Genomic DNA, 24,498 nt, shown 5'->3' with positions numbered 1-24,498 from the left:
AGGAGATATATAAACTCCTTTAATTATAAAAAATTAAGTTCTCAAATGTTTCATGTTTTTTAAACCAAAGCAGCCACACAACAACTTCAATCTAAGAATAACCAACGTTTGGGATTTGTCAGTTTTTGATACAGACACATTCTATTTTCCTTAGCACAGATACGAGTAAATTTAGGTTGGTAAATGATTCATAGTATCTGTAATTTGATATATTCTCTTTAAGCCTTGTGCACCGTTCTCTCTCATATTTTCTGACTCTTTCCTCTATCCCCCCCATTTCCCTCAAGCTCATTTCACTGACGCAATACATGCTTCCTTTCTCCAAACTGTGCAGCTCATTTCTGACAAACATTTGTGGCCACTTGCAGCCAGTCCGGGTTTATCTTCCCACATGCCGCTACACATACCACATCACATGGAGTATTTGTATAAGTGGTGGAGTAGTAAATCTGTTTTCAAATATCAGAAACGTGATTTGTGGGGGTTTAGAGTTTGTATATTTGTTGATTTCTCATTGTTGTTCAAAATGCAGGATTAGGCAAATTGTCTTGTTAAAGCTTTTAAAGAATACGCTTAATTTGCATGATCCAGGCCATATGTGGTTGGATTATTTGGAGACTAGTAGATGAATCAGTCCTTTTAATTTGGTATTTTGGTGCTTGCAGAGGATAGCCATGGAGGTTAAAGATAATTTGGGATGAGAGAGTCGGGCCTGTTTTCCGTGCAGCAGGGCGTTTGTCCAGTTGTAGTGATGCCAGTTGTTTGACTGGACTGTCGTCTGCATGTGTGCAAGCTGTTGCTTCTTGTTTTCCAACAGTACTTTAATCTGTCGGCCCCTCTCTCCCTTGGACATTTGGAAGGTTTTTAGAACATACGGTCGAAATGGCAACAGGATTATATTCCACTCTGTTCAGTGAATGTATTCGTGATTGCAGTCTGTCTCTCCTTCCGCAGCGAGGAACGCCGCACAGGCTCACAGGCTGGAGATGGATGGGGTTCACGTGCCGTTGTACAGACACAGGATCAGACCTGACAGCGTCATGCCGGGGGAGCTCAACCTAAACGAGCCCAACGGTGGGCGCCGCAAATTGGACTGCATGGCCGCCGTGCGTCAGCGAGAGGCCAAGGAAGGTGTACAAGCAGCTAATGTCACGGTGAGGTCAATCTTTGCACTTGGGCCCAGGGGGTGAACCAAAAATAAATCCTTATCTCTGAAGCTGGGCCCACAGTAGTGTCCCTTTGTATCTTCTTCACTGAAATCAGAACACAGAGGAAGAGCAACCTCTCCTGTCACGAGGGAGCCTTCATAGAGGCGTGGAGCGTCTCGCCGACAGCCTGCCGGTGTTACAGATCACAAAGCGGTGTCCCCGTCAGCCCTCTGTGTTTTAGTGACTGTACAAAAAGGTGTTAATTGTTCTCCTACCTGAAGGCACATATTGTACTTTCACCCATGGCTGCACATGCTAAATATGATTTTGGCTGTGGTGCATGTCTGTCTCAGACATTTTACACATTATATTTCCTCACAGCCAATACTACGGAGTGGTGCTGCTTGCACAGAAAATGCACTTTCAGACTTGCTTTGCATTTCAATTTGGATTGGACTTTTCTGGGCTGATAGCCATGACTTTATTTGGACCAGGTTTATCCTCAACATAATTTCAGTGCACTAGACCTGTGGAATATTTTATTTTCTGTCACTCTTTGCTTTACCATCCTCATTCTCAAACTCAATTTGAGGTGTTTCATTTACTTTTAAAGGGCGAAGGCACCTCCCGGCTAGAATCCCTGATATAATACAGATTGTTGTACTCTATAATATTAAAGGGACACAAGTCCAGGAAATGACACAGGAAGGATGGATTCACATTTCATTGGACTACACAGTTACATTTATGATTGCAGCGGACTGACTCTTTGACTAATACTTTTTAAGATAAACAACCACCACCTTTACTGTCAAGCTTCTGCTGTGGAACTCTGTTGCACAAACTTAACGTGAACATTGAAGAAAATGTTGTATATAATATTTAATCCTTTCTCAAATACCTGTTTTCAGTGTTCCAGGGCTGATGGATTATTGGATCTATGGAATTTTCTGAAAAAATCAAAGTGTCTCAAAGGTTTTCAAAAAGGTCGTTTCATGTTCACAGCATTTGATTGTGAAGGAAAGTGTGTTACATTAAGATTGACTGCCTGCAAAGCATTGATTCCAGAAACATGTTCCAGCAACATGTGATCAGAATGTGGCCGCATGGATGTGTCGATGTCAAGAAAGTTTTATTATATCCTTTCAATAGTCTCGGAAATGTCATGGAGAAAATGATGGATTATTTGATTAACATGAGACCCCCCAGGTTTTATTTTCCTGGTTTTGAAAAAAGCTAAGTTCTGAGAAAAGTATATTCGGTATGCCTTGTGTTAAAGTGGAGCGTCGTTTTCAGCCTTTGCTGTTGTTTCTGGTTGTTAGGAGCAGAGCTCGGAGGCCCACCTGTCCAGAGAACTTCTTCAGATCCAACTCAGCGAAGAGCGCAGCAGGTCGGACGGCATCGCCAACATGCTGGGCCAGGCCATCACCACCCAGCACCTCCTGTATGCCAGCCTGGGCTGCGCCGAGTACATGGAGTTTGTCCTTAAAAACCCTTTTAATGTACCTCAGACCGTCACCATCCAGAGTGATGACCCTGATCTCAGGTAAGACTCTGCGAACAGGCCGGTGGTGTCAGGCCGGCACCACCACCCTCCACTGCTTCTTTAGTCTTGTTGTATTTTCCAGTGACAAATTGGAAACCCGAGGAAACTATTATGTGTTAGTCATGTGTTTCATCATTAAAACTAGGATTCATTTTACAAGTTCATAAGTGTGTCCTCCAGCCTAACACGCCAACTGTGCATGTGTGTCTTACTGTCTTTACTGTTCGCATTTTCTATTATCAAACCATAACAAGCCATGCCCCACTGTGAAACCGTGTTCACACCTTCTGAATGTGTTTCCAAAGGTAATGGAGTAGCTCTGTGAATGGTTCTTAAAACCTATTTTCATCCTGCTTGAGTAAATGATGCCACATGCTCACACTTTTTTGGATCAGATATGTGATGGCTGGGCCCTCCATACCCGTTAGATAAAAAGTTTCACCCCCAGTTTTGGCAACAAAGGCCGCCTATAACACCTTGAGAATACGAAACACCTAATAGCAGAAGGCTTTCAAGGATAGAAGCCATTATTAAACACAGTCTCAGTCTGTATCCATGGTTGCTTGTATTTCTTCATTAAAACCACTTACCCATGCTGTGAGTTCATTTAGTATCGAACAACCCTAAGATATTACTTTCAGTAGCTTTTTACATTCGTTAGATTTAAAGCAAACCTCCTGATTTAATTTCCTTTACCTGTATTTTTTACTGCTCATACATGTGTATATCTTGTGAAAAGGTTGTTCGGCCCTGGACAGTTAAATTGAAATGAGCTGGTCTTTGGATACACTTAATATTTTGCTTTTTAAACAGTGATGTATTGGTGCAGTTTTTCTCTGTAAGTGACACCTGCTTCTCTTAGGGGTATTTCCCCCCTGAACTACATGTGTTTCCTTGCAGTGTGTTGGTACAGTTAGTCGTAAGAGCCCGCCAGTTTAGGGACACCCTGTGCAAATACTTAACGAAAGGACAAATGATGCAACACTTAACATTGTGTATTTATTGCTCCTTACCCTTTGGAAAAGGTCATACTGTGACAGTACACAGCTGCTGGCTATGAGCCGAGCTGCTCCGCCTCACTGTGGTGATAGTGATTGTGAATATGGTTCATGCTGGGGCTTTGTCTGAATTTGTGGATGTATGTATTGTGCTGTGGATTGTGCTCAGGATTTAAACCCAAGGTGCTTCTGGAGACATATGTCATGACATATGCTACCAGTACAATGCAGCCTTTATGACCATGTCAGTCCACTGCACATACAGGCCCCGCAGGTACTCAGTGTGTTACACTTATTACTCTATTACACTATTACACAGCCTGAAAAATGAAAAGCAGAGCAAAGCCATGAGAACACCTCTGTCATCGTATGGCTGTGGTTATACTGTAAGGGGGCTTACTACATAAAGCATAATTCTTTATCATTATCATGCTCAGCCTTTCTCTGTGGATGCATTGAAACAAAACTTATTTCAGCAAAAAAATTCCACCATGACCTTTCGGGGGCTTCATACAGCTCCATTCATACACTGATGGATTGTACTTTTTAGAAGTTTATGACAAAATAGATCCTCCTCCTGGAGACCAGAGAGCAGCTCACAATAGTATAGAGATATACCTTTAGCAGCTTCAGTAAAAAATGACAAACGTAACTACGTAAGTACTAGGGACGGGAATCGGTAGGGACCTCCCGATACAATACTATCACGATACTTGGGTGGCGATACGATATGTATTGCGATTCTTTGGGTATTGCGATTCTGTAAGTATTGCGATTCGATATTACGATTTCCTGCAATTTCTTTTGGTTATTATTTTTTTAAATATTGGACCATGGAAAAAAGTTGAATCATAGTACAAATACAACACAGTCAAATTCACTTAGAGCTTTACAAGTTTTATTTCAAATATTAACATTAACTTAATGACTGCCGGGCAGCCAATAGAGGAAATAAATAAGAATGTGCCCTATTATTGAATAGCCCCTGTCAACTGCACACAAACTGACAGATTAAGAAATGTATGCCACTAAGGGTACTTTTAAACATAAATTAAAGGTAAATTAAATAGAATGAATAAAAGTTCATTCATTATTTCAATATGTTTAGATTCTTGTGCAAAAACAAGAGCTGGTCAACTCCCCCCCCCCCCCCATATATCCCCCCCGTATAGACCAATAAATATGTTTAAAAATTAAAAAAAAAAATTAATTTTTTATTTTTAAATCGATTTTTGAGGCAGCATGGCGATTTAAAATCGTCATTCACAAGAATCGCGATTTGTAACTGAATCGATTTTTCCCCCCATCCCTAGTAAGTACTATTAAAGAAGCATGTTATATCCTCTTCTTGCACAACACTGTCGACTAAAACAATAATCAACAGAAATTAGCAGGACACAGACAGATGAAGCTTCGACGTTAACAGTGGAACATCTCTAATATTGACAGTGAAGCTAAACTGGTTCATGAATATGATAAAAAGAATCCAAGCATACACCCACCCCCCCCCCCACCACAAAAAAAGCCACCCCCGCAGAGAGTCGAGATGAGGACGATTCCATGAAGATGTTGGCCTGTGTGTGGCTGTCTTTTATTCAGGTTGTGGGCGTCTGATTCACAGCTTGCTCACTGCTTTGATTTGATGCGTTTGTGTGTAGGTGTGTACTAATGTGTGTAGCTTTTTAAAAATTTGATTTATTTACTGTTTTGACACATCTTGTTTGTATGTGGTGGATGACTTGTTTAGTCTTTGAATTTTCCATTTAGCATGTTGATGCTTTACAAGCTTTCTCTTTTGTTCAGACTTTTCACAAAAGATTTGTTCAGCACTATCCAGCAACACCTCGAAACATTTCTCTCTAGATTTCGTTCACATACAAAGACGCTCCTTCGCTAACGAATTTGTCCTTGACACAGATGCAGACATAATGCCAGTGAGATGCTCCGTGCCCCCTTTAATCTGCACATAGCAGCCATTATTGTTGATATTTCCTGCTTGATCACCATTCTTGGTATCCATGCCATGTTTGTTTGAGTTTGTTGTTAATTCCCCGGCGCTTAGTCTTTTGTTATGGATTCTGCTCATGCCTCAGCTTTGGATTAACATATATCACGTTGATCAACAAAGGCTGGAGTCACTGTGGATGAATCATTATGGCATTAGCCCAGCCACCGGGCCAAACAGGTCTAATTGAGAGTCATCAATCCCTGCATCTGTCCTCTCGCCGGCTTAGTGCCCCGTTCCTTTTTATATTTATTTCCCGATGGCGGCAAGGAGGCTTCTGCATCACAGCACCGTGCACACAACAATGCCTGGAATACCTTTATATTTGATCACAATTAAGTATTTTGTCATATATAAGCAGTTCTATTATGTGAGTTGTAATATGTATGACTTCAGGCTCCATGGAAGAGACGAGCAGAGAGATAAATGATCTATGTAATATTTAATACATTTGTGACTTTTGAGCTGTGATTTGAAAATTACTGCTCCATAAGTTTGTTCCATCTTTTGCCAGATGTCTGAAATTTTTTCTCTGGAATCAGTAGAGTGAATGTCAAATGTCTCTCTGATTTAGGGAAGGAAGCTGTTGTTTCTGTGTTTGAATCATCCATCCACCTGCAGAAGTTCACAGTTTATTTACTCTGTTTTGTTCAGTCTTATTCTAAAGAATATCTTTGCCCTTACAATGAACTGCGCTTCCCTTGGATGACAAGTGAGAATAGATAGAGTATTATTACTTCAGTAATGCTTTCCAGTAACAGTCTGGCATTTAACAATGATTGGTATGTTAGACACACAGAGGCTGAGAGAACACCGCCTTGTTTCAGTACAAACAATCATCTCCAGTGTAAGAAACTCACCAGAGCTCTCTTTCCAAATTCCAAAGAAATCCCTGAATCTGAACTCTTGGTGTTCAGTCCCTCATACGTCTGTTGTTGTGATGTACAGAATGTATTAGCTGTACTTTTTTTTTTACACTGCCAGTGTTTGAGGCAGACAAACACCAACAACAAGTCTTGCCCCTGAACCGCTGTTGTGTGAACTGCATGCGTGAGTGCACGGAGGCTACTCTGCTGTTACTTCCTTGTCGATATATCAACCAATATTTGACAAGGAAACTGTGAGATCTGGAGACATAAACAAGGCCTTGGGTCAGTTCTTTGTTGTACAAAAACAAACAGCAGAAGAGTCTGGCCCTCAAAGAGAGAGTTTGGGCCGGTCGAGGCTTTGATGTGTGCTGCGGTTTAGTGCCCAGAGGCTGCCCTTGACATGGAGGAGCCGTTTGCCACATGTTGCCTTCCATTTTGCATGGCTACCTTTTACACTTGGCCTCATTGAGCCCAGCGTGAGCTCTGGCTGCTGGCTAGTCGAGAGATAGGAGGCTATACAGCTCCTGCCTTTGGTCCTCGCTGCTGCTTATCCTTTTATCATTTTTCCCTTTCATTATCTGTCTTTTGCTACTCAAAACTCATTCCTTTCTCCCCCTTCAAATAATTGTGTCGTTATATTGTTCCTTCTGTTCTTTACATGTCCGTGTCTGTTTGTCCCGTGCACCTCCGCCCTTGCTCTATTTTCTCTCCTTAATAATGAATCAACCCACGGTTCTTCACGGAGGCTCAGGTGAAATACCAGTACACAGAGAGCCTTTGTTGTCATGATAAGCCACAGGCAAAGAGTTTCATTCAAAATGCACAGGTGGGAATCTCCAAATAAATTTTATGGAACTGACTGTTGCATCTCGCCCTAATGTTAGCGAGGTGGGGCCCTTATAAATTCATAAACTCCTGCCGCCTCATTGAGAGAAATTCACCTCGCCATGCTGATGGGTTGGAACCTTTGAAGTTTAAAGCAGCGCTGGCCTTTTTGTAGTTGTGTGTGAAATTTTTTGCATTCAAAGGAAGCAGAGAGATGGAAGAGGGGACCTCCCTCTGATGGAACGTGTTATCTGTTCCTGTTGCTTTCTCCCTTGAATCCATTTGCTTGGGTCTGTTGGAGGATTTTACTTTTACTGGCCTCTGCACATCTTTCCGACAACTGCAGTCTTTGATTAAACAGCCACCATGATCAACGTGTATTGAGTTCAATTTAAATCTTCATACTGCTCTGAACTTACAATTATTATTCTAATATTTTTTATTCTAACATTAGAATATATATATACATATTATATTTCATGTATTTTAAAATAGGTATTCCTCAATAAAGGAACAGTTTGACATTTTGGGAAATAAGCCTATAAGCTTTCTTTGTCTGTGTAGGATCAGTAACAGTCTCATGTCGTTTAAGCTTTTAAGCTTGGTTATGCATATTCACCTTTCCCAGTTCAACTCATATTTGTGCAGCAATAATTCAACACTGATGTAATATTTGTTATGAAACTTGAAAGTTGATTTCACTGATTAGCAATAGTTATCAGAAAACATTCCCCTTCCCTGTTGTTAGTGTGTTTTGCTCTTGATCCTGTCATAGTGAAAACATTTAGATCAGAAGTGTTGATGGAGTTGATTTGTTCAAACAGAGTTTTCTGTAGGTATTCATGGAGCTCATATGGTGAGTCTCAATGTTCTTTATAAACGACCTACCCCACCGAATTTAAATGTCCCATGGTTAACTACAAAATTTAAAAAAAAAAACAATTCTTGCTCTCCAGATGATGAACCGATTTTTGACACTGGATATTCCCGTACCACCAAACTGACCGAATGACTACTACTATTCTGTAGCATTTGTATTAATAAATGTCAAACTTTCTTAGAAATTTAATGAGCAAATTCTTATTCCTGAGATGAAGCAAATGTGTTTCTAATGACCCTGGGGCCTTTTCTGCAACATCAGGACATTTACATCTCTGTATTCTTTAGCTAAATTGCTGTTAAGAAAAAAATGACAGACACATCAGCATGTTGTTTGTTTCAACACCATCTTATTCCAGGCTGTCATGAACATTGCAGTGTTCCACAGTGAGGGCTTTGATTTATTCTTGATCATGTAAAACGTCCGTGTCTGATCCTGGCTGGATCCCTTAAACATATAAGAGCCTGCTTTCATCTCACTCATGTCCTTTTAATCTTTCCATTCAGTGTCATCACCAACACAGATGAGTGGCGATACTTCAAAGCACTAACCCAAACTCCCACTCCGCTGGAGGAGAACATGTTCCAGTGGGAGCAGGGTGCTCCGGGTCCCAGGGTTTACCTCCGGCCCAAGGAGAGCATCCATATTCCCCTGAAGTACCAGTGCTTCCTCTGTGATCACACCATGGCCCCTCAGGTACAGTGTTCGATGCTGATGGCCTACATTTGATTTCTTTGGAATGGTAATTAATGCAGAAAGCAATATTTTTGAAAAAGATTATATCTGGGCTGTGAGATTAGAAAAGTTAGTTTATAGAAACAGTCATCACATCTTTTTCCATATCCGCAGATGAAAGTTAAAAGTAGCCCCTTCCCGATTCTCGATATCACACTATTTCACAGGTCTTGTTATTGATTCTAGTTCAGGAAATCTTTGAAAATTGATTTGCTGTGTGGTCTGAAGGTTGTGTTTCTGGTGTGCGAACGCTGTGAGAGTATGATTAAGAGATGAAACAGAGATAAGAGTTTAAACTTTGTTGATATGAATTTCACGAAAAGGATTATTCACCATATTCGCCTATTATTCGCCTATTTCAAGGGCCAGTTATACACATGTATAGTACAGGTAATCTAGTGCAGGAAGCATATTTGAACCAAATGTCATTTACACAGGCTCTGCCTTTATCTCCTGTGGCTGACTGGGGGGGGGGGTTATCGCTTTCGGTTCTAATCTGCTGTTTGTGATCATTTACAGTTTCCATGTGTGATTTACAGATGTTGTACTTTCTTTGCAGCCATTCTGTGTTTAGTTGATGCTCGACTTTGATAAACATTTGGTTTCTTATCAAATCCTCACAGGGACCGAGCTTCTTACCTACAGGCAAAGGCTCTCAGATGGCCAAGAAGAATCAGTCCAACATTGTTGCTGCCAAAACTATCAAGGTACAGAGTGTGCTACTTATGATTTGTGAAATATCTTCTCTCTCCTGGACTCATCTTTATCTCCATCTCAAGTCCTCTGCCTCTTAATCCCTGATTAGTTTGTCCCAGGGCTGGAATTATAGCAAGCTATGGGTTTGCGGTGCAATCTGGACGTACGGAGTGTTTCTCTGCCATGATAAGAGCTTGAATGTCATCCAAAGATTTTAGTATCTCGAGGTATATTGGCTGTCCTACCTTTCTTGCACTAAAATCAGCGTATATATGTACGTGTTTGTATCGAAGGTAAATCCAATAAGCAGCTTGCCTTACCATTTCATTCTCTGGTGCGTCATGGTCGATATAACTAAAGTACAGTAAACCGAGGCGCTCTCTTACCAATTCAGCACGTTCACCCAGGTGTCATGTTTTCATCACTGACCGACAGAGTTGCAGCCGATTAAAAACTGTTTCTACTGCAGAGTCATTTGACCCAGGATAAAATGCCGATTTAATCCATTCCAATTGCTGACACAAGCCAGATGTTAGCGGGTTTTTTGACCAGTTTTATGTTTTTGACCAGTTTAGTTTATTTCAGGAAGCAGAGACCGATAAATTCAAATAAATTGAACAGTATGAGGCTTTTGATTTGGGTCTAGCAGCATCTCCCAGACTCTGAAGAGTGGCAGTGTGCCGCCCCCTCCCTCCCCCTCTCCTCTCCTCTCCCATACAGTCACAGCTCTGACACAGAGAACGCTTTGAAGTCAACTCTTTAAAAAGTTATGCCAGCCAGACAAGATTGTCGAGCAGAATGATATGCTGCAAATCACTTTAATCTTACTCAACATTGTTTATCATCTCCAACGGGCAAATGTCAGGCTGGAGAGTGTAACGAACCTAATTGGTGGACAGCTTGACACGTCTTATCCTCTTTTTTTATATGAACTGTACATATACACTATAACTCGAAAGTTGCTTCCCCCACTTTACCCACTTTTCAGCCATTTATAATATCTTGGAAGTTAAGAGGAAGGAGAAATAATGTGAATATGCTTGTTCAGAGCTACTGCTGATAAAACTATGTGCTCTACATCTATAGTTGATGTATTATGCTCTCGGCCCCTCTTTTCTATAGCTGTCACCAAAATTCACTTCTGTTCCACATGAATCTATTCAAATTAAATTTCAGGGCGCTCCTTACAAATGTGAGCTTAAACACATGCTGACGTTATTGGCATGTGGCTTCTTCTACTTCTAAAAAACAAGATATCAAACTTCGCCCGCCAGTGCCGCACAATAATCCTGATGTTCGTGTTGATTACAGTACCCCGAAGCTATCCCATTGCACAGAATGACATCTGAAATATTTGCCAGTCTGCCAACAGTGTGTGTGAGTGTTTGTGTATGCCTCCAGTTTGTGTGTATTAGCATGTCAGTGTCATCACTGCTGCCCCGAGCAAAAATCCTGTCAAGAGGTCAAAGAGGTCAGTTCTGGATCAAATCTGTGTCCCGCTAAAACTGACAAGCCCCAACAGGAGAGCTGTCAGGATGCCAGCTTTGGCACTACTTTCAGTCAGCACAGATCACCAGAGCCAGATCTGGGCCTCTCCTGCAGGTCAGCGTGGGCCCACAAACCGGACCCATCAATGACTTGGACAGCTGCCTTTTGGCAGGGATCAGCTTCTGCGTGTATAGAACATAGGGTCCATTTTGTTTCTCATGACTGAGGTTTTTAATCTGCCAGACTGGAGTAATGATGGTTCACTTCCTCATTGCGAAGTTTGTTGTGTATAGAATCACATCGGTTTTAAATGTAATAGAAATAATTGTATAAACTGCTGGGATTTAATCAATTTTATTAATATTTGCCACGTTTTTACCGATAAAGGAAGACAAACACAAAGAGAAAACTGATATGGCTGATATGCCTGATCATTGAGGTCAATCAGCGGTGCCCCCTGTTGATAGAACTTATCAGACTTATTTTTTTCCAATTTCTAGAAACAAAGAGCATCATGCAGCCAATTTCCAGAAAAAAAGAATTCTTCTGTAAGTGATTAGAGAGATGAAGGTGATGATGATACCTTGGCTAGTCACATTAACTTCATCTGGAAGTCTACAACAATGACTGTGAGGGGATGGGCAGATTTTAAAATTTGGGAGATTGAAGGAAAGTGGGTCGGGACTAAGTGGCAGTTTGGCCTTGCTATAATGAAGTCTTTGAAGTACCGTGAATTATATAAGATGAAGTCTAGCACAGCTTGAGGAGGAGTCGACAGCTTTCAGGGGAACTTCCCCGAAGTCTTCAGGGAAGGTAATCTACAACTCATCCTCCATGGCTCTTATCTTATGAGTCTAATCATCCGGAGATAACAGACCATGACGTCGGAAAAGATGTCCTTTATGTAAGGTTCTATGCCACTGGGAGTAGGACTCTGGGAAATTGGGGAGAGGGGATCTTAGCAAAATCACATAATTGGAAATATCTTTAAATATTCTGAGCTGTTTAGTGCCTGGCATCTTTTCGAAGTGATATTCATAATTGATTCACATCCTGTAATTCAGCTGCACATAATCTATAAATCCCAAACTCCTCTTTAGTTATTAAATCATACAGGTCTCCTGAGCAGAGCTTACTGGTTCACCCGCACACTCGGCTAAAAGTGAAAGTTGATTGCACATTTGAAGTCATGGCTCTGATTATCATCCTACAGACACGAGATCTGGAACCCCCCCCCCACCCCCCCCGTTTACGTCTTATAAAAAAGCGTCTGAAAACAAATTAACTCAAACTGACCTTGCTCTGGTCCTCTTCTTTTTTAACTATTGAACTAATTTGAAGCCCTTTGCTCAGTGGAAGGTGCTAAACTAAATACACCTGATTAGTGTTATTATTTCATATCAAGCCAGCAAACACTTGTTAGATGGTGCGGAGTACGATCATACGTGAGAAGGTTTGCAATTCCAATGTGTTTGCATATGTCTGTGTGTGTACAAGATATCGTATGTAATGAGAACATGTGTAGGTACACATTTGTGTGGATTTGCACAGATCCTAAGGGCAATTTTAATGCAGCATACTTCAAAGCACATTCAGCATGTCTGGAGGGGCTTCAGTAGTCAGATTGAAGCCAGTTTTTATATTCCACTGTACAGTTCCATCATCATTATTCTCTGGTGAATGTTTTCTAAAATAAACCCCCTCAAAGACTGCATTAAAAAAAAAGCTTTATATGTTATTTAGAGCTGAAGAGCCTCGGGAAGAAAACATTTCACGAAAGAGAATGGAGGAATTAGAATGTCGGTTTTTCTGTAAATGTCTAAGGACACAGGGCCGGTATTGTTTGAGGGTCACATACACACACACAATTATTTCAACCTTATTTCCATATTATTCCAATGTTTAAAAATAAAAGAACTGTACTCGGTTAATCAAATTCATTGGGAAATTGCAACATCACTGGTGCACAAACACCCTTAAGCTCACTTTCAGGTTTGCCTTTAAGTGGTTAAGATCAATGTTTCCCTGCCTGTGGATGGAAACTGCCCGGGGGATCCACAGCTAAATAAACACAAATATATGTTACTGTCAGACAAATTTAGTTTTTCTGACTTTTCTCTAAATTTACAAGTAAATATAGATTTTTCTTTCTCTCTTTTTTTGATAATCTGGCAAAAACGGTTGGCTTGTGTACAACCCCTCTCATTTAGTGAGAACAGTCTTGCTCTTGTCATGTCCTCAGAGATCAGCAATTACTTTGTTCAATGCCCGGTTATCATTAGTGATAGAAATGGAAAAAAAAAAACTTCAAAGCTAAGAGCGAGTGGTAACGAGCTGGTCTCTTATAAGGCGCGTATAGCCCAGCTGTGAATGTTCGATTGGTTTGCTCCTCACTGCCGAGTTTAACTGCCTCACACTGATGAAAGTTCTCTCTCATTGCGCTGGATGTGATACCTGACATCAAGCAGGGGAGCGGCGTGCTGCTGATACTGTCGAACCGTCTCTCCACAGGTTTCTTTCAAAGCAGACGACGGCAAACCGATGGCCATCTGCCAGGTGAACGTGGAGCCGACGCCCCACGTCGTCAACCAGACATTCCGACTCTACCACCCTGAGCTCTGTTTCCTGAAGAAGGCCATCCGCCTGCCGCCCTGGCACGACCCCACAGGTGGGGACAGTTACCAACAGTTATCCCCTGTCAGCCATTACTCCGCCGTCCCACGGCTCCCATCTGTGCTCCCCTGACTGTGTCTAGAGTGGATAGATTCGAGTGATTCATTGTATTCATTTGCATATTAATGCATTTTTTATTGTGCTTTCACTGACTTACTCACCACAAGGCACGTAAACAAATGTGCACATACAGAAATAACAATAACGTAAATACAACATGGGTGAGCAGATGGGAGTGAATAATATATTCCTCTTTCATTTTATTGTATTTTTACTAAAATATCAACACAAACTATCTTCCAATATGATGCATTTTCTATCACACGGAGGGTTCATAATAACTGAGAGGCATCTGGAAATAGAGCAGGAAATGAAAAACAAGAATAAGTCAAATGGATAAAATGAATGAAATATAGAACCTATGTTTATGTGTGTATATTTATACATGGATATCTAAATCACATGTTGTTGTCCATAAGATAAAAAAGGTGTTGAAAGGTGATTCCATAAAAACAAAAATTTAAAAAATGTATACTGTGTATATATATATTTCATATATATTGTTTTACTTTTGTCTTTTCCTGGTGAACCAGTCGAGGACCCAGATGCCAGGACCAACATTTCTGTTCGCTGCAGTGACCCCAACATCGTCTGCCAGACGAGGATGCTGGTGAGAGAATGTGTTTTTTTTATTACTTCAAATGACCCTCATTAATATTAGCGGGGCATCACTTGCTGAACTGTTATCTTCCAACACCATCTCCTGTTCTGGGTGAAAGCACTTTATTCCATCTCTGCTGTCATGAATTACAAACTGTTTTTATAATCAAAAGGCTCGTCCTTACATCATGCCTCACACTTTTTTGAAGTGCTAACTTAGGGTTTCTTTTATTTCTGCTTCCTTTTTTCTTTTGCCCCTCCACAACACTAACATGTTTCTCCCTCTCTACTCTGATCCTGTCAAGGTGCCAGGGGAGCCTCAGGATGTGTACTTGAAAGTGCCAGGGAGTCCCAGTCCTCACATAAAAATGTTCTTTGTGATGGTTTTCACGTATGTATTTTTTACAGTCATGCTGTATACAGAGAACACACACACACATACAGACACACACCAGCACTCACACAAAAAAGCATAGTTTTTTTGGGACTAATTAAATTGTTCACGGAGGCTTGAATTAATGAGCTAATCAGATGGAGGTTTGCTGGTCTGACTGCCTGAAGTTACTTAGCTCTTCCTCTATTTTTGCAAATCTCCAGCAGGATTGTGTTTGGGTTTGTTGATATGTTGGACCGATGGTTGCCTCCTAGCAAATGCCAGGGGTTTGTTATTCGACTCCGGTATGATATGAGTTTTGACTGGTTACATATTTACTGCAGAGCTGATACATGAGTTTATCATGTAGACAGCCATAGTGAAACGGTGTTAGGAAACCAGAAACATCACTGTAGGGAAGTAGAGGACTTTATTTTCTGATAATGGAAACTTATCCGATACAGGAAAGTACGATAGAGAATTAGGACAAAGTTGATTATAAAAGATGGGACATTAGATGTAAAAAAATTATTATATTACGAGAATAAGGTTTAATTTTATTAGCAAAAAATCAAAACATTAGGAGAATAAAGTCTTAATTTTAAGTGTTATTTAACATGGAGAATATCTGGATTTCAGCCTATTGCCTGTGTTGAAATTAGCAATGTGGAGCATCTCTTGTGTAAGTTTCACAAATAATGTAAAACTTGATATTTCAGCTCATCAGGACCACATTATCATAAGTTCTTTGAGAAGATTGTGTAATTCTATTCCAAATCTATTCAGAAGAAATAACCATTGTAACATGACTGAAGTTGCCTCTTTGGTGGAGGAGGAAATGTTTGATTGGGGTCAACTGTAAATCTATGGATGATATTCAGGGGTTTTATAGTTCTGCCCATTAATGCCGATCTGGTCCGAAATTTAATCAGTTCTTCGTTGGGCCGTGACCCAACTAAATGTATATAAAACAAACACAATTTTATGCGAATTGGTTTTGTTGTGTTTTAAAAATCCTGCCAACAGACAAATTGCTCTAAAAACATAAACTCATCATAAATTTTATTTGTTGTCAATTAGTTTATGGCTTTTTTAGAAAACACAGACACTAACAATGTAAATTAAAATATTGCAGAATTAGTTCCAAGTTCTTGTTGCCGCATATTTTTCTACAGGGCCATTAAATTGGTTCACGATGCAGAACTGTGCTTAGTTGATATTTTACTTCACTGGTGCAGAGGGCTCAGGGCAAAACCTTGTTTACTGACATAATAAACCATCTTTTTTTAAAGAAAGCATTGTAGGAAATTTTTAAGAAACATCAGGAGCTTTCGAATAAAGTAATACCAAAGCACTTAAAGCACTTCATTCATTCGATTTCTGTATTGATTCAGTTGAGGAGTTTTCATTGTACAACAACAATTCTTTTGTTATATGTAAGTAATTCTCCTCATTGGGAAGCCATTTTAACTTTTTTTTCAATGAGAATTAAACATATATATATATATATGAAATATCCTAAATAAATACAAAATAAACCACACATAACCAAATCAATAAATAAAATGGACTCTCTGGCTCTTGAATAGATATTAAACTTTTGGCACAGGATATATGTTACCAGCTCTTGTGTGTGTCTCTGCTCAATGTCTTTAAATTTGTGTCTCATGCATCTGGAGTGAATCTAGCAAACACAGAGTAAACTTCAGTACTGTTCAGGTCCTGGTAACTTCTGACTAGAGTTGGTCGCACTCTAGAGCTCTGCCTGATAATGTGTCTGCGCTCAAAAACACTCGTCACTTGAAGTCTTTCTCCTAATGTTCATTAAGTGCTGCTGTCACAGAATTAGTCTGCGAGTCTGACTGCATCACTTCCTCAGAGTCAGCCGCTGAGACTGAATTCACCTCATCCTCAGCAGCATGCAGATGATGATGATGATGATGATGATGATGATGATGATGGTGATGTTCCTGCTCATTAGGACGTAGCCGTAGATCAGCCCTCCTTATCTCTCAACCTCATGCTGCTCCTGCTGCGTCTCCAGGGGGCTTTAGCTTATCTGTTCCTGATGATGTTTTCTCTCTGTAGTGATAAGTGGATGGCGGCGCCCTCGCAGATGTGGCAGATTTACGTACATTTCTTGGAGCGGGTGGATGTTAGCTGTGTGACTGGCCAGCGGACCTGTCAATCACTCGTGCTGAGGGGAAGACAGACTGTTCGCAAGGTCAAATGCTTCTCATCCCACCCCAAGGAGATCCAGGTACATACTATGGCTAGTAACTTTCTTTAAAGGCGCTTTTTGAATTGGATTGTACTGTATATCATATCAATACTAATTTTTTTTGAAGTTCACAATGTGCTTGAGGAAGAAATGATGTTAGGCAGTAAACAAGGATTGACTTAAATGTGCTCTTTACTGAATCAGGAATTGTGCATGTATGTTGGACCTGTACTTGGCCCCTCTGTGTAACTTGCGGCCCCTGATTTAGAAAACTCCTAGTAGTCAGGCTCAAATTATATTTCATACAGCTCAGTCTGGAAGGGTCTTCATGTGTTGCTGCAGGTCTCCAGTCTGTTTATCAGCCTGCCAGCTCTAATCTTGTGTGTGTGTGTGTGTGTGTGTGTGTGTGTGTGTGTGTGTGTGTGTGTGTGTGTGTGTGTGTGTGTGTGTGTGTCAAAACAAAGTGATGTGCAGAAACTTAGTTTTATGAGACAAATGGAGGGTGTGAACTTTGAAGTACAGGAACATTGACGTGTTTCTGCTGCTGTGGACACAAGCTTCACATTAATTGCTGGAGCATCAAGCTGCTTCCAGTCTCAGTCGACTGGGTTTCAGAATGTCTCCTTCGTTTGAGATAGAATCTGACCGTCCATAAGTTCCTTTAGGTTTGGGCATTTTTTGCTGAAGCCTTTGCACACCATGCTGTGGTAATTTGTCTGTATTGGACTTTAAACCCAGGAAGAACTTTAGTCTAGTATTGATTCTCTGTTTGACTCTAAGTAACTCACAGAGACTCAGGTGTTATATCCTGAATTCATAAAACTTTTATTCCTTTTGTTTGTCGCCATTTCATAATATCAATCAAATGTACATTTTTGTTAAATTAGTGCTGGGCAGTAAAACAATGTGAATAACTTACGCTGTATGATTGTCATCAATAGCTAGATCACAAAGGTCAAACATATATATTCATTAATATTGATCTTTTGATGATCTATTGATCGATTGAACTATTGAAGTTGAAAATAATAATGTGTCATTCGTCATTGTAATTATCAATTTGAACTGATATGAAAACTTTTGTCTTGATATCATTTTTGACCCAATCATCCAGCCTTATTTAATATTAAACATTGTAGCAATTCACTTCTGCCTCTTCGCTTTTGCCATAATTTCTATCTGTTCATAGTTCAGCTGGCACAAATTGCAGGCAACATATAAAAAAGGGGAAAGTAAAGAGAAAGTAGCTGCAGTCATATATTGAAAAGTTGAGGGCTTTGTTCTAGTTTTTTTTTTTTTTTTTTTAAGCAATAGCAATTTTCAAACTGCAAAACGATTTCATGCAAATCGTTCTCTCAGCAGTGGGAGACAATGGGAGCAGCAACAGTCTCTTTTGTAATAACTCCAGGTTAAAATTCAAGTCATTATCGAGTTTTGAATGTTCAAATGTGGATTGACGGCATAATGGGTCTTTTCATGTCCTTTCATTTCGTTTCATTAGGTTCCTCTCATTAAATCCTACAATCATGTCGGATCATGTTGGGACACAATTTGACACCATCTGAAAAAAACGAGCAATGACTGTGTGCTCCCTGAAAATTAGAAAGTATGTTTCAGGAGTTTCAGAGAGCTCTGTATTTTTAATAGATCCTGACAATGCTTCTCAGTCAGAGCCACAGTAAAAGGGCATTGCGTCACCTTGTGCTCACTCATATTCAACCAAAATAATAATAGCAAAGTGATGGACTGTCACATCCATCTTGTCCCATACAGTACAACCCAAATGCGTCTTACTTGGAAGAATCGGCTGGGAAAGAAACAGATGTATTTTTAATAGATTCCGCCGTGTGCATCGGCAGCCGCTTTGATCTGACTCTCTGCAGGTTAGCTCACTGTGGAACGCTTCGGAGGAGTCTTATAAAACAGGATAAAGCTCACCGCCAGAGAATTGCTTTGCTTTTCTCGACAGATTAAAAAGGAGCTCTGCATTAAATCTCATCCTTCTGTCTCTCTGTCACTCTTCTGCCTCCACCGGCTCTCATTTCATTGTCTATCTCCTCCTTTCTGCCTCTTTCACCGAACTTCATCTGCCCTTTCTCTCACCCACGTCCTCCGGTAATCTGCACTCTCCTTTACTTTCCTCTGACTCTGTTAAACGCCTTTGTCCATAAATTCTGTTCTTTTCTCTACCTTTCTTTCACCCTTTCTTATAAAATGTATCGCTTCTCTTCCATCCTGTGTAACTTTCCCTTTATTAATTGTCTCTTACTCATTCTCACAACACACCCAACATCCCTTTACTGCCGAATCCCAATCGACCTTTACCTCCACCCTCCCACACCTTCTCTGTAGGTGGATCCAGAGGGTGTATTCGTTCTGCCGCCCTCATCGGTGCAGGAGCTCCAGCTGAAGGTGCAGCTGTGGCGGGCCGGCAGCCGCTTCCTGTACGTGAACGCTGTGGACGTGGAGAACCAGCGGCTGATCACCTCCTGGCTGCTCTGTCTCAATGTCCATCAGCCTGTGCTGTCAAAGGTGGAGTAGCTATTTCTGGCTTTATTACATAAAATCATCTTCAAGTCTTCATCACAGAAGTCCAAAACAGATCTGTCAGTTACCCAGACTACATCCTGGAGGATGCAGTCACCAGGTTTCTGCAAAGAGGAATGTATGAAGTAAACAAAACGATATCTCCGGATCTGCTGCAGCGGATATGATCAATTCTTTTAACAATGCATAGGAATACAACGACAGAAAACAACAGTGATTTGATGAACATCATAAATGCGCTGGTGACACAAAGCCACTGGTGACTCAGAGTCACAGTCGCTTCCTTATTGAATCCATACTGGTGCTTTTCTCAGGCGCAAATTACCAACCTGTTTATGGTGGAGTGTCAAAGAAAAGCTCAGTACAGCTGATCCCAGGCCAGCTCTTAAAGCCTCTCTCCTCTGTTACTGCCCTCTGTCTGTCTGTTACGTGTCTTGATTCACTTTCCCCTCATGTTCATTGTGTTGCTATTAATCCAAATCAGAGAAATAAGTCCCATCCTCTTTGTGAGCTTCTCATATGATATATGTGGATCTTCAAAATCGTATCTTGTGTGCAAATCAATCACTCACAATCTATTTAAAGAGATATCAAATTAAATTAAAAAATCATTATAAAATACTAGCTGCTCTTTGTAACTAATGCTGGACACACCTGGCCTAAATTATTCATTGACCAACCAGACCTGGAACTAACTGGCGACCTGTGTGTGTGTGCGTGTGTGTTGGTGTGTGTGTGCGTGTGTGTTGTCATCCAGGCATTTGAAGTGTGTGTCCCGGTTGGTGGAGGGCGTGGCAGCTCCAAAAAAATCACCTACATCAACCCGTACACCAGCGGTCGCACGTTCCTGCTCCGCTCGGACCATCCGGACCTGCTCCAGTATAAAGAGGACAAATTCCAGGTGAGATAAGATGGAAGTCGAGCAGCTCTCTTACTCTCATCAGGAGTGAAATCAATACTTTCATTATCACCCAGACAAAAAAGACAAACCCTCTTTTTGCTCTCTTTTGCAGCAGTTCATATAGTTCTATGGGATTAAAAGGTTCCGCGTTGTTACGCCTCTGTAAATAACCTCATTAACATCAGCTTTAATGGAAAGTGCTACTGACCTGTGGTTAATCCATTCGAGAATGAAATAATGGAAAGAAAATATTCTGGCAGTACTTCTGCCAAACATAGCAGTGAATTTTTATAGATACAATAGATATAAGTGAAAATAATGGAGGGCCACCAGTAGTGCTCGCCTTGAAAACCTCATAAAGGTTGCAGCCTATTTATCGGAAAATAATGCATCCGGAGAAGAATATTTGTTCACATATTAAAATTCTTTAAAGTTCTCCAAAATTACAAACTACTCAAAGTCCCTGCAACGAGTTTTCAGGGAGCTCATAAAACACAAGCCTTTTGGCAGTAAAAATCCGAAAGTTATTGGAAATGCAGCCGCCACAGAGCAGGTTGTTCAGGTTCACTGAGCCTTCACGGAGAAAACACATTAGCAGATCAGCAGCAGCTCCAGCTCTCTGCCTGTGTACACAAACTGTTCAGACACAGTGCTGAGTGAAGACCACTGTGTTTCAGCAGCTCACTACACAATAACATGCAATTATGCCCATAATGGGGAAAAAAGAGAGACTTCATGTGTAAAATATGCTTCAGTATATGGCCAATATAAAGTTATTACCAGGCCGGTGGAGATGTTACTTAGATTCCTGTTTTTTATATGAGGCATATGTGTTTTGGCAGACGGCTGAAAAACATGGCCTCTGTGTGGACAAGGCTTATGTCATGAAGCACTTGTAAACATTCACACTGTGACAGTTGTCTTCGAGCTGTGGTGCAGCCAGATCACTGCATCCACCGGCTCAGACGTTCTATTACAGGATCATTCAACAATGTCACACACTGATTTTTTTTTTGCCTGGCGTCAAAATCAGTTTTGGGGCACCACCCCCTCAGACTTCACCACAAGCAAAGGATAAAACGACATCAGTGATTTCTGGCCTCACATTCTGACTGATCGTTCCTCAACATAGACAACTGAGTGACTTCCATGTTTGCTCTCGGAACAAAACAGGAGGGATATAGCAACGCCATTACAGCTGTTGTTTTTGTTGTTGCCTTGTCAACCTCTGCGTCTCCAAGAGCAGATGCACTGGCACGCCGACACCAGGCACCGGAGTTACTGCCATCATTGCTTTCCATTTGCTGAGGTGTGATAAAAGAGCACAACAAATGGGAAGTCCGCATTTTAAATGAACAAATAAATTAATGAGATGCAGCAGGAGTCTATTTCCACATAAACTATTGAAGAGTCTCACTGCCGCTGTCCTGAAGACACTGCATCAATTACACAGAAGGAGGTTGGCCGAGTGAAAAACAGCCCCTTTGTTATTTCCCATCTTGTCAGCCAGGCTGCAGGTGTCTTATAAAGAATTCACTGTGCCTGGAGCATTAAGCAAATGTGGAGACACTTTTCTTTTTTTGACGTAACTGCCCCGCCATGATAAAACCAGCTGTCAGGAGGGGAAGCAAAGCAGAGATCAATACTGCTACGCTTTTGGGGAAGATTACAGAATAAATCCCCAAAATTGACCCATATATCCGGTGTTGGCTGTTACCGAGAAATGCAGGAAGACATTTCTATTCTGATTAAAATACTGGGAAAGCGAAATACAGCCCAAATACAGATCCTTCGCACACTATGACCTGCGACAGCAAAACAATGAAACATGAAGCACTGTGTGTCTCTACATTTGTAAACAGAATAGTCCAAATGCACTCTGCAGTAAAAAAAAAACAGCAATTTAGACAAAAACAGAGAGTGCAATGTCAGGAGTTTACATTAATTAAGAATTCAAGCCATTTGAGGTTTCCTCATTTAATAAGTTTCTGGTTTCAGATAACTATCATTTAATCCGCCAGTGGAATAACCCACAGTGAGGAGGCACAGTCACTCTGAGTGGATGAGCCTCTGCTCCACATGCAGGTCATTTATTAAGTTTAAAGAAAACAATAACATTCTGCCACTTTAGCACTTTAAAGTTTTAGTATTGTTGCTCGGTCATACAGTATTATTCCCAACTGGACCCCTAACTAAAGTACATTTTTGAAAAAGTTTTAACAGTAATGACACAGCATCTGTTACTTTTGTGTGAACCAGGTCTGAAACTGTTTCCAAGAGACAAACCATGGACAATTGATTACAAAGGAACAGGAAGGAAGATTTGATTTCCCTCTTTAAAAAGTTCAGTGCATAAGATTTACGTGAAAGGGATCTATCGGCAGAAATGTAATACAAAATGATCCTAGTGATGTTTTCACTAATGTTGAATCAACTAAATTGTATGAATTGTTGTTTTCTTTACCCCAGAATGGGCCCTTTATATTTAAATACTATATAATTACATCAGAAGCAGGTCCTCTTTATGGTGGCGGCCATGTTTTTTATCAGGACCCTAAACTGGACAAACTAAACACCTTTTGAGTTTTTATGACAACTGAACTTTACCACATGTTCTCTCTCATGTTTGGAAGGGAATGGTGAGATGAGAGGTATTCAGCTGCAACATGCAAGTTCACCACTAGATGTCACTAGATTTTACACACTGAACCTTTAAGAAAGAACCCGAAGCTCTTTAACATCATGTTGAATCTTTTATTTTGAACGTTTTCTGTGCTGTAGCAGGGTGATACATGTACCAAAACTGTGCTTTTTGTCTTCAGTTGGTCTTTGTAATACATGTTGAGGAGAGATATGTTCTTCTGTTTGAGGCTAAGTTATAAATCGGACTCATATTAAACTAGAATAGCATTCAGTACCACACACCTCCTCCAAGGCCCAGCAGTCACCTAATGAAACCGGATTTAAATTCACAAGATCCAGATTTCTATTACATCTGAAAAGCTGTGACTGTATTTGAGTGTATGAATGATGATAAATTCCTAGTTTTCTTTTTCGTTAGAAATGCAATATTTCTACTTCTTCTCTACCTGTAGATTCACATTACAAACCATGATAAATGATTTCATCTAAAGATCATAATCATCAAGACTATACCAAGTTTATTATGGATGTGGTCACATCTATTTAATGTTTCTCACTCAAAAGAAAGACAATTCTCCAACATAGAATATTAACTGTGTTCAGGTCAGTGGAGGAGAGAGCTACACCATCGGACTGAGATTTGCTTCCAGCCAGAGTCCGGGCTCAGTGAAGATCCATGTCTACGTGAACAACCTGGAGGAGAAGACGGAGGAGACCTTCGTTGTGAATGTCAACTACTCATGAACTTTTCCACTAACAGAAATGTGCTGTATCTTTTCTACTCAGTTTAAAATTTGATTTCTTATTTGATCAGATTTCAGAGTATTTTACTGACTTTTCTTTGTTTTGTCTGTAAGTATGTTTGTATAAATAAAATGTATGAAATCAATGAATTTCTTTTCTTCTGCTTTAGTAAATCACTGTGAGTGCAAAACAATCAAGAAAATATTTCTAGGAATGCTTTTACCACCCACCCAAACACAACAGTTCGTTCAATGAATTCTCCACTCAAGTGAAGTAGAAACTAAACCTTAAATTAAAAAAAACTGATATGGATCTAAGAGAGAAAGTAAAATATGACATAAAGGGACAGAAGGAAAGACCTATTTAATGTTGTGTAGTTTCCAGGAACATCAGTGACCGGTCCTCCTCCAAAACGTCCTGCAGACATCAGACAGTTCGTCCCCCGGCCGGCCAAAGGTGGCGCTGAGGGGGGAAGCAATAAACTTTTATCGACTTTAATTATCCAGCAAACCCACTTGATTGCCGCTTGATGGTTGCGTTTTTATC

At 40.5% G+C, this 24,498-nt stretch overlaps 1 protein-coding gene across 1 annotated transcript in view; it reads left to right on the top strand.

Annotated features, from left to right (window-relative positions):
* Positions 1-24,097, top strand: part of nphp4 (nephronophthisis 4) — a 171,591-nt gene extending 147,494 nt beyond the window's left edge. The window contains exons 20-30 of the mRNA XM_061074644.1: positions 955-1,154; positions 2,471-2,694; positions 8,778-8,967; positions 9,630-9,713; positions 13,702-13,858; positions 14,457-14,533; positions 14,829-14,914; positions 16,985-17,156; positions 19,470-19,649; positions 20,422-20,565; positions 23,812-24,097. Coding sequence (XP_060930627.1) covers positions 955-1,154; positions 2,471-2,694; positions 8,778-8,967; positions 9,630-9,713; positions 13,702-13,858; positions 14,457-14,533; positions 14,829-14,914; positions 16,985-17,156; positions 19,470-19,649; positions 20,422-20,565; positions 23,812-23,952 — 1,655 coding nt within the window. The 3' untranslated portion in view covers positions 23,953-24,097. The remainder of the gene's footprint in view (positions 1-954; positions 1,155-2,470; positions 2,695-8,777; positions 8,968-9,629; positions 9,714-13,701; positions 13,859-14,456; positions 14,534-14,828; positions 14,915-16,984; positions 17,157-19,469; positions 19,650-20,421; positions 20,566-23,811) is intronic.
* The last annotated feature ends 401 nt before the right edge of the window (positions 24,098-24,498 follow it).

The sequence above is a fragment of the Limanda limanda genome, chromosome 7 (assembly GCF_963576545.1).
Source record: "Limanda limanda chromosome 7, fLimLim1.1, whole genome shotgun sequence".
In the NCBI taxonomy this organism is placed as follows: domain Eukaryota; kingdom Metazoa; phylum Chordata; class Actinopteri; order Pleuronectiformes; family Pleuronectidae; genus Limanda; species Limanda limanda.
Note: the sequence above shows the minus strand (reverse complement) of the source record. Positions and strands in the feature narration are given on the sequence as shown.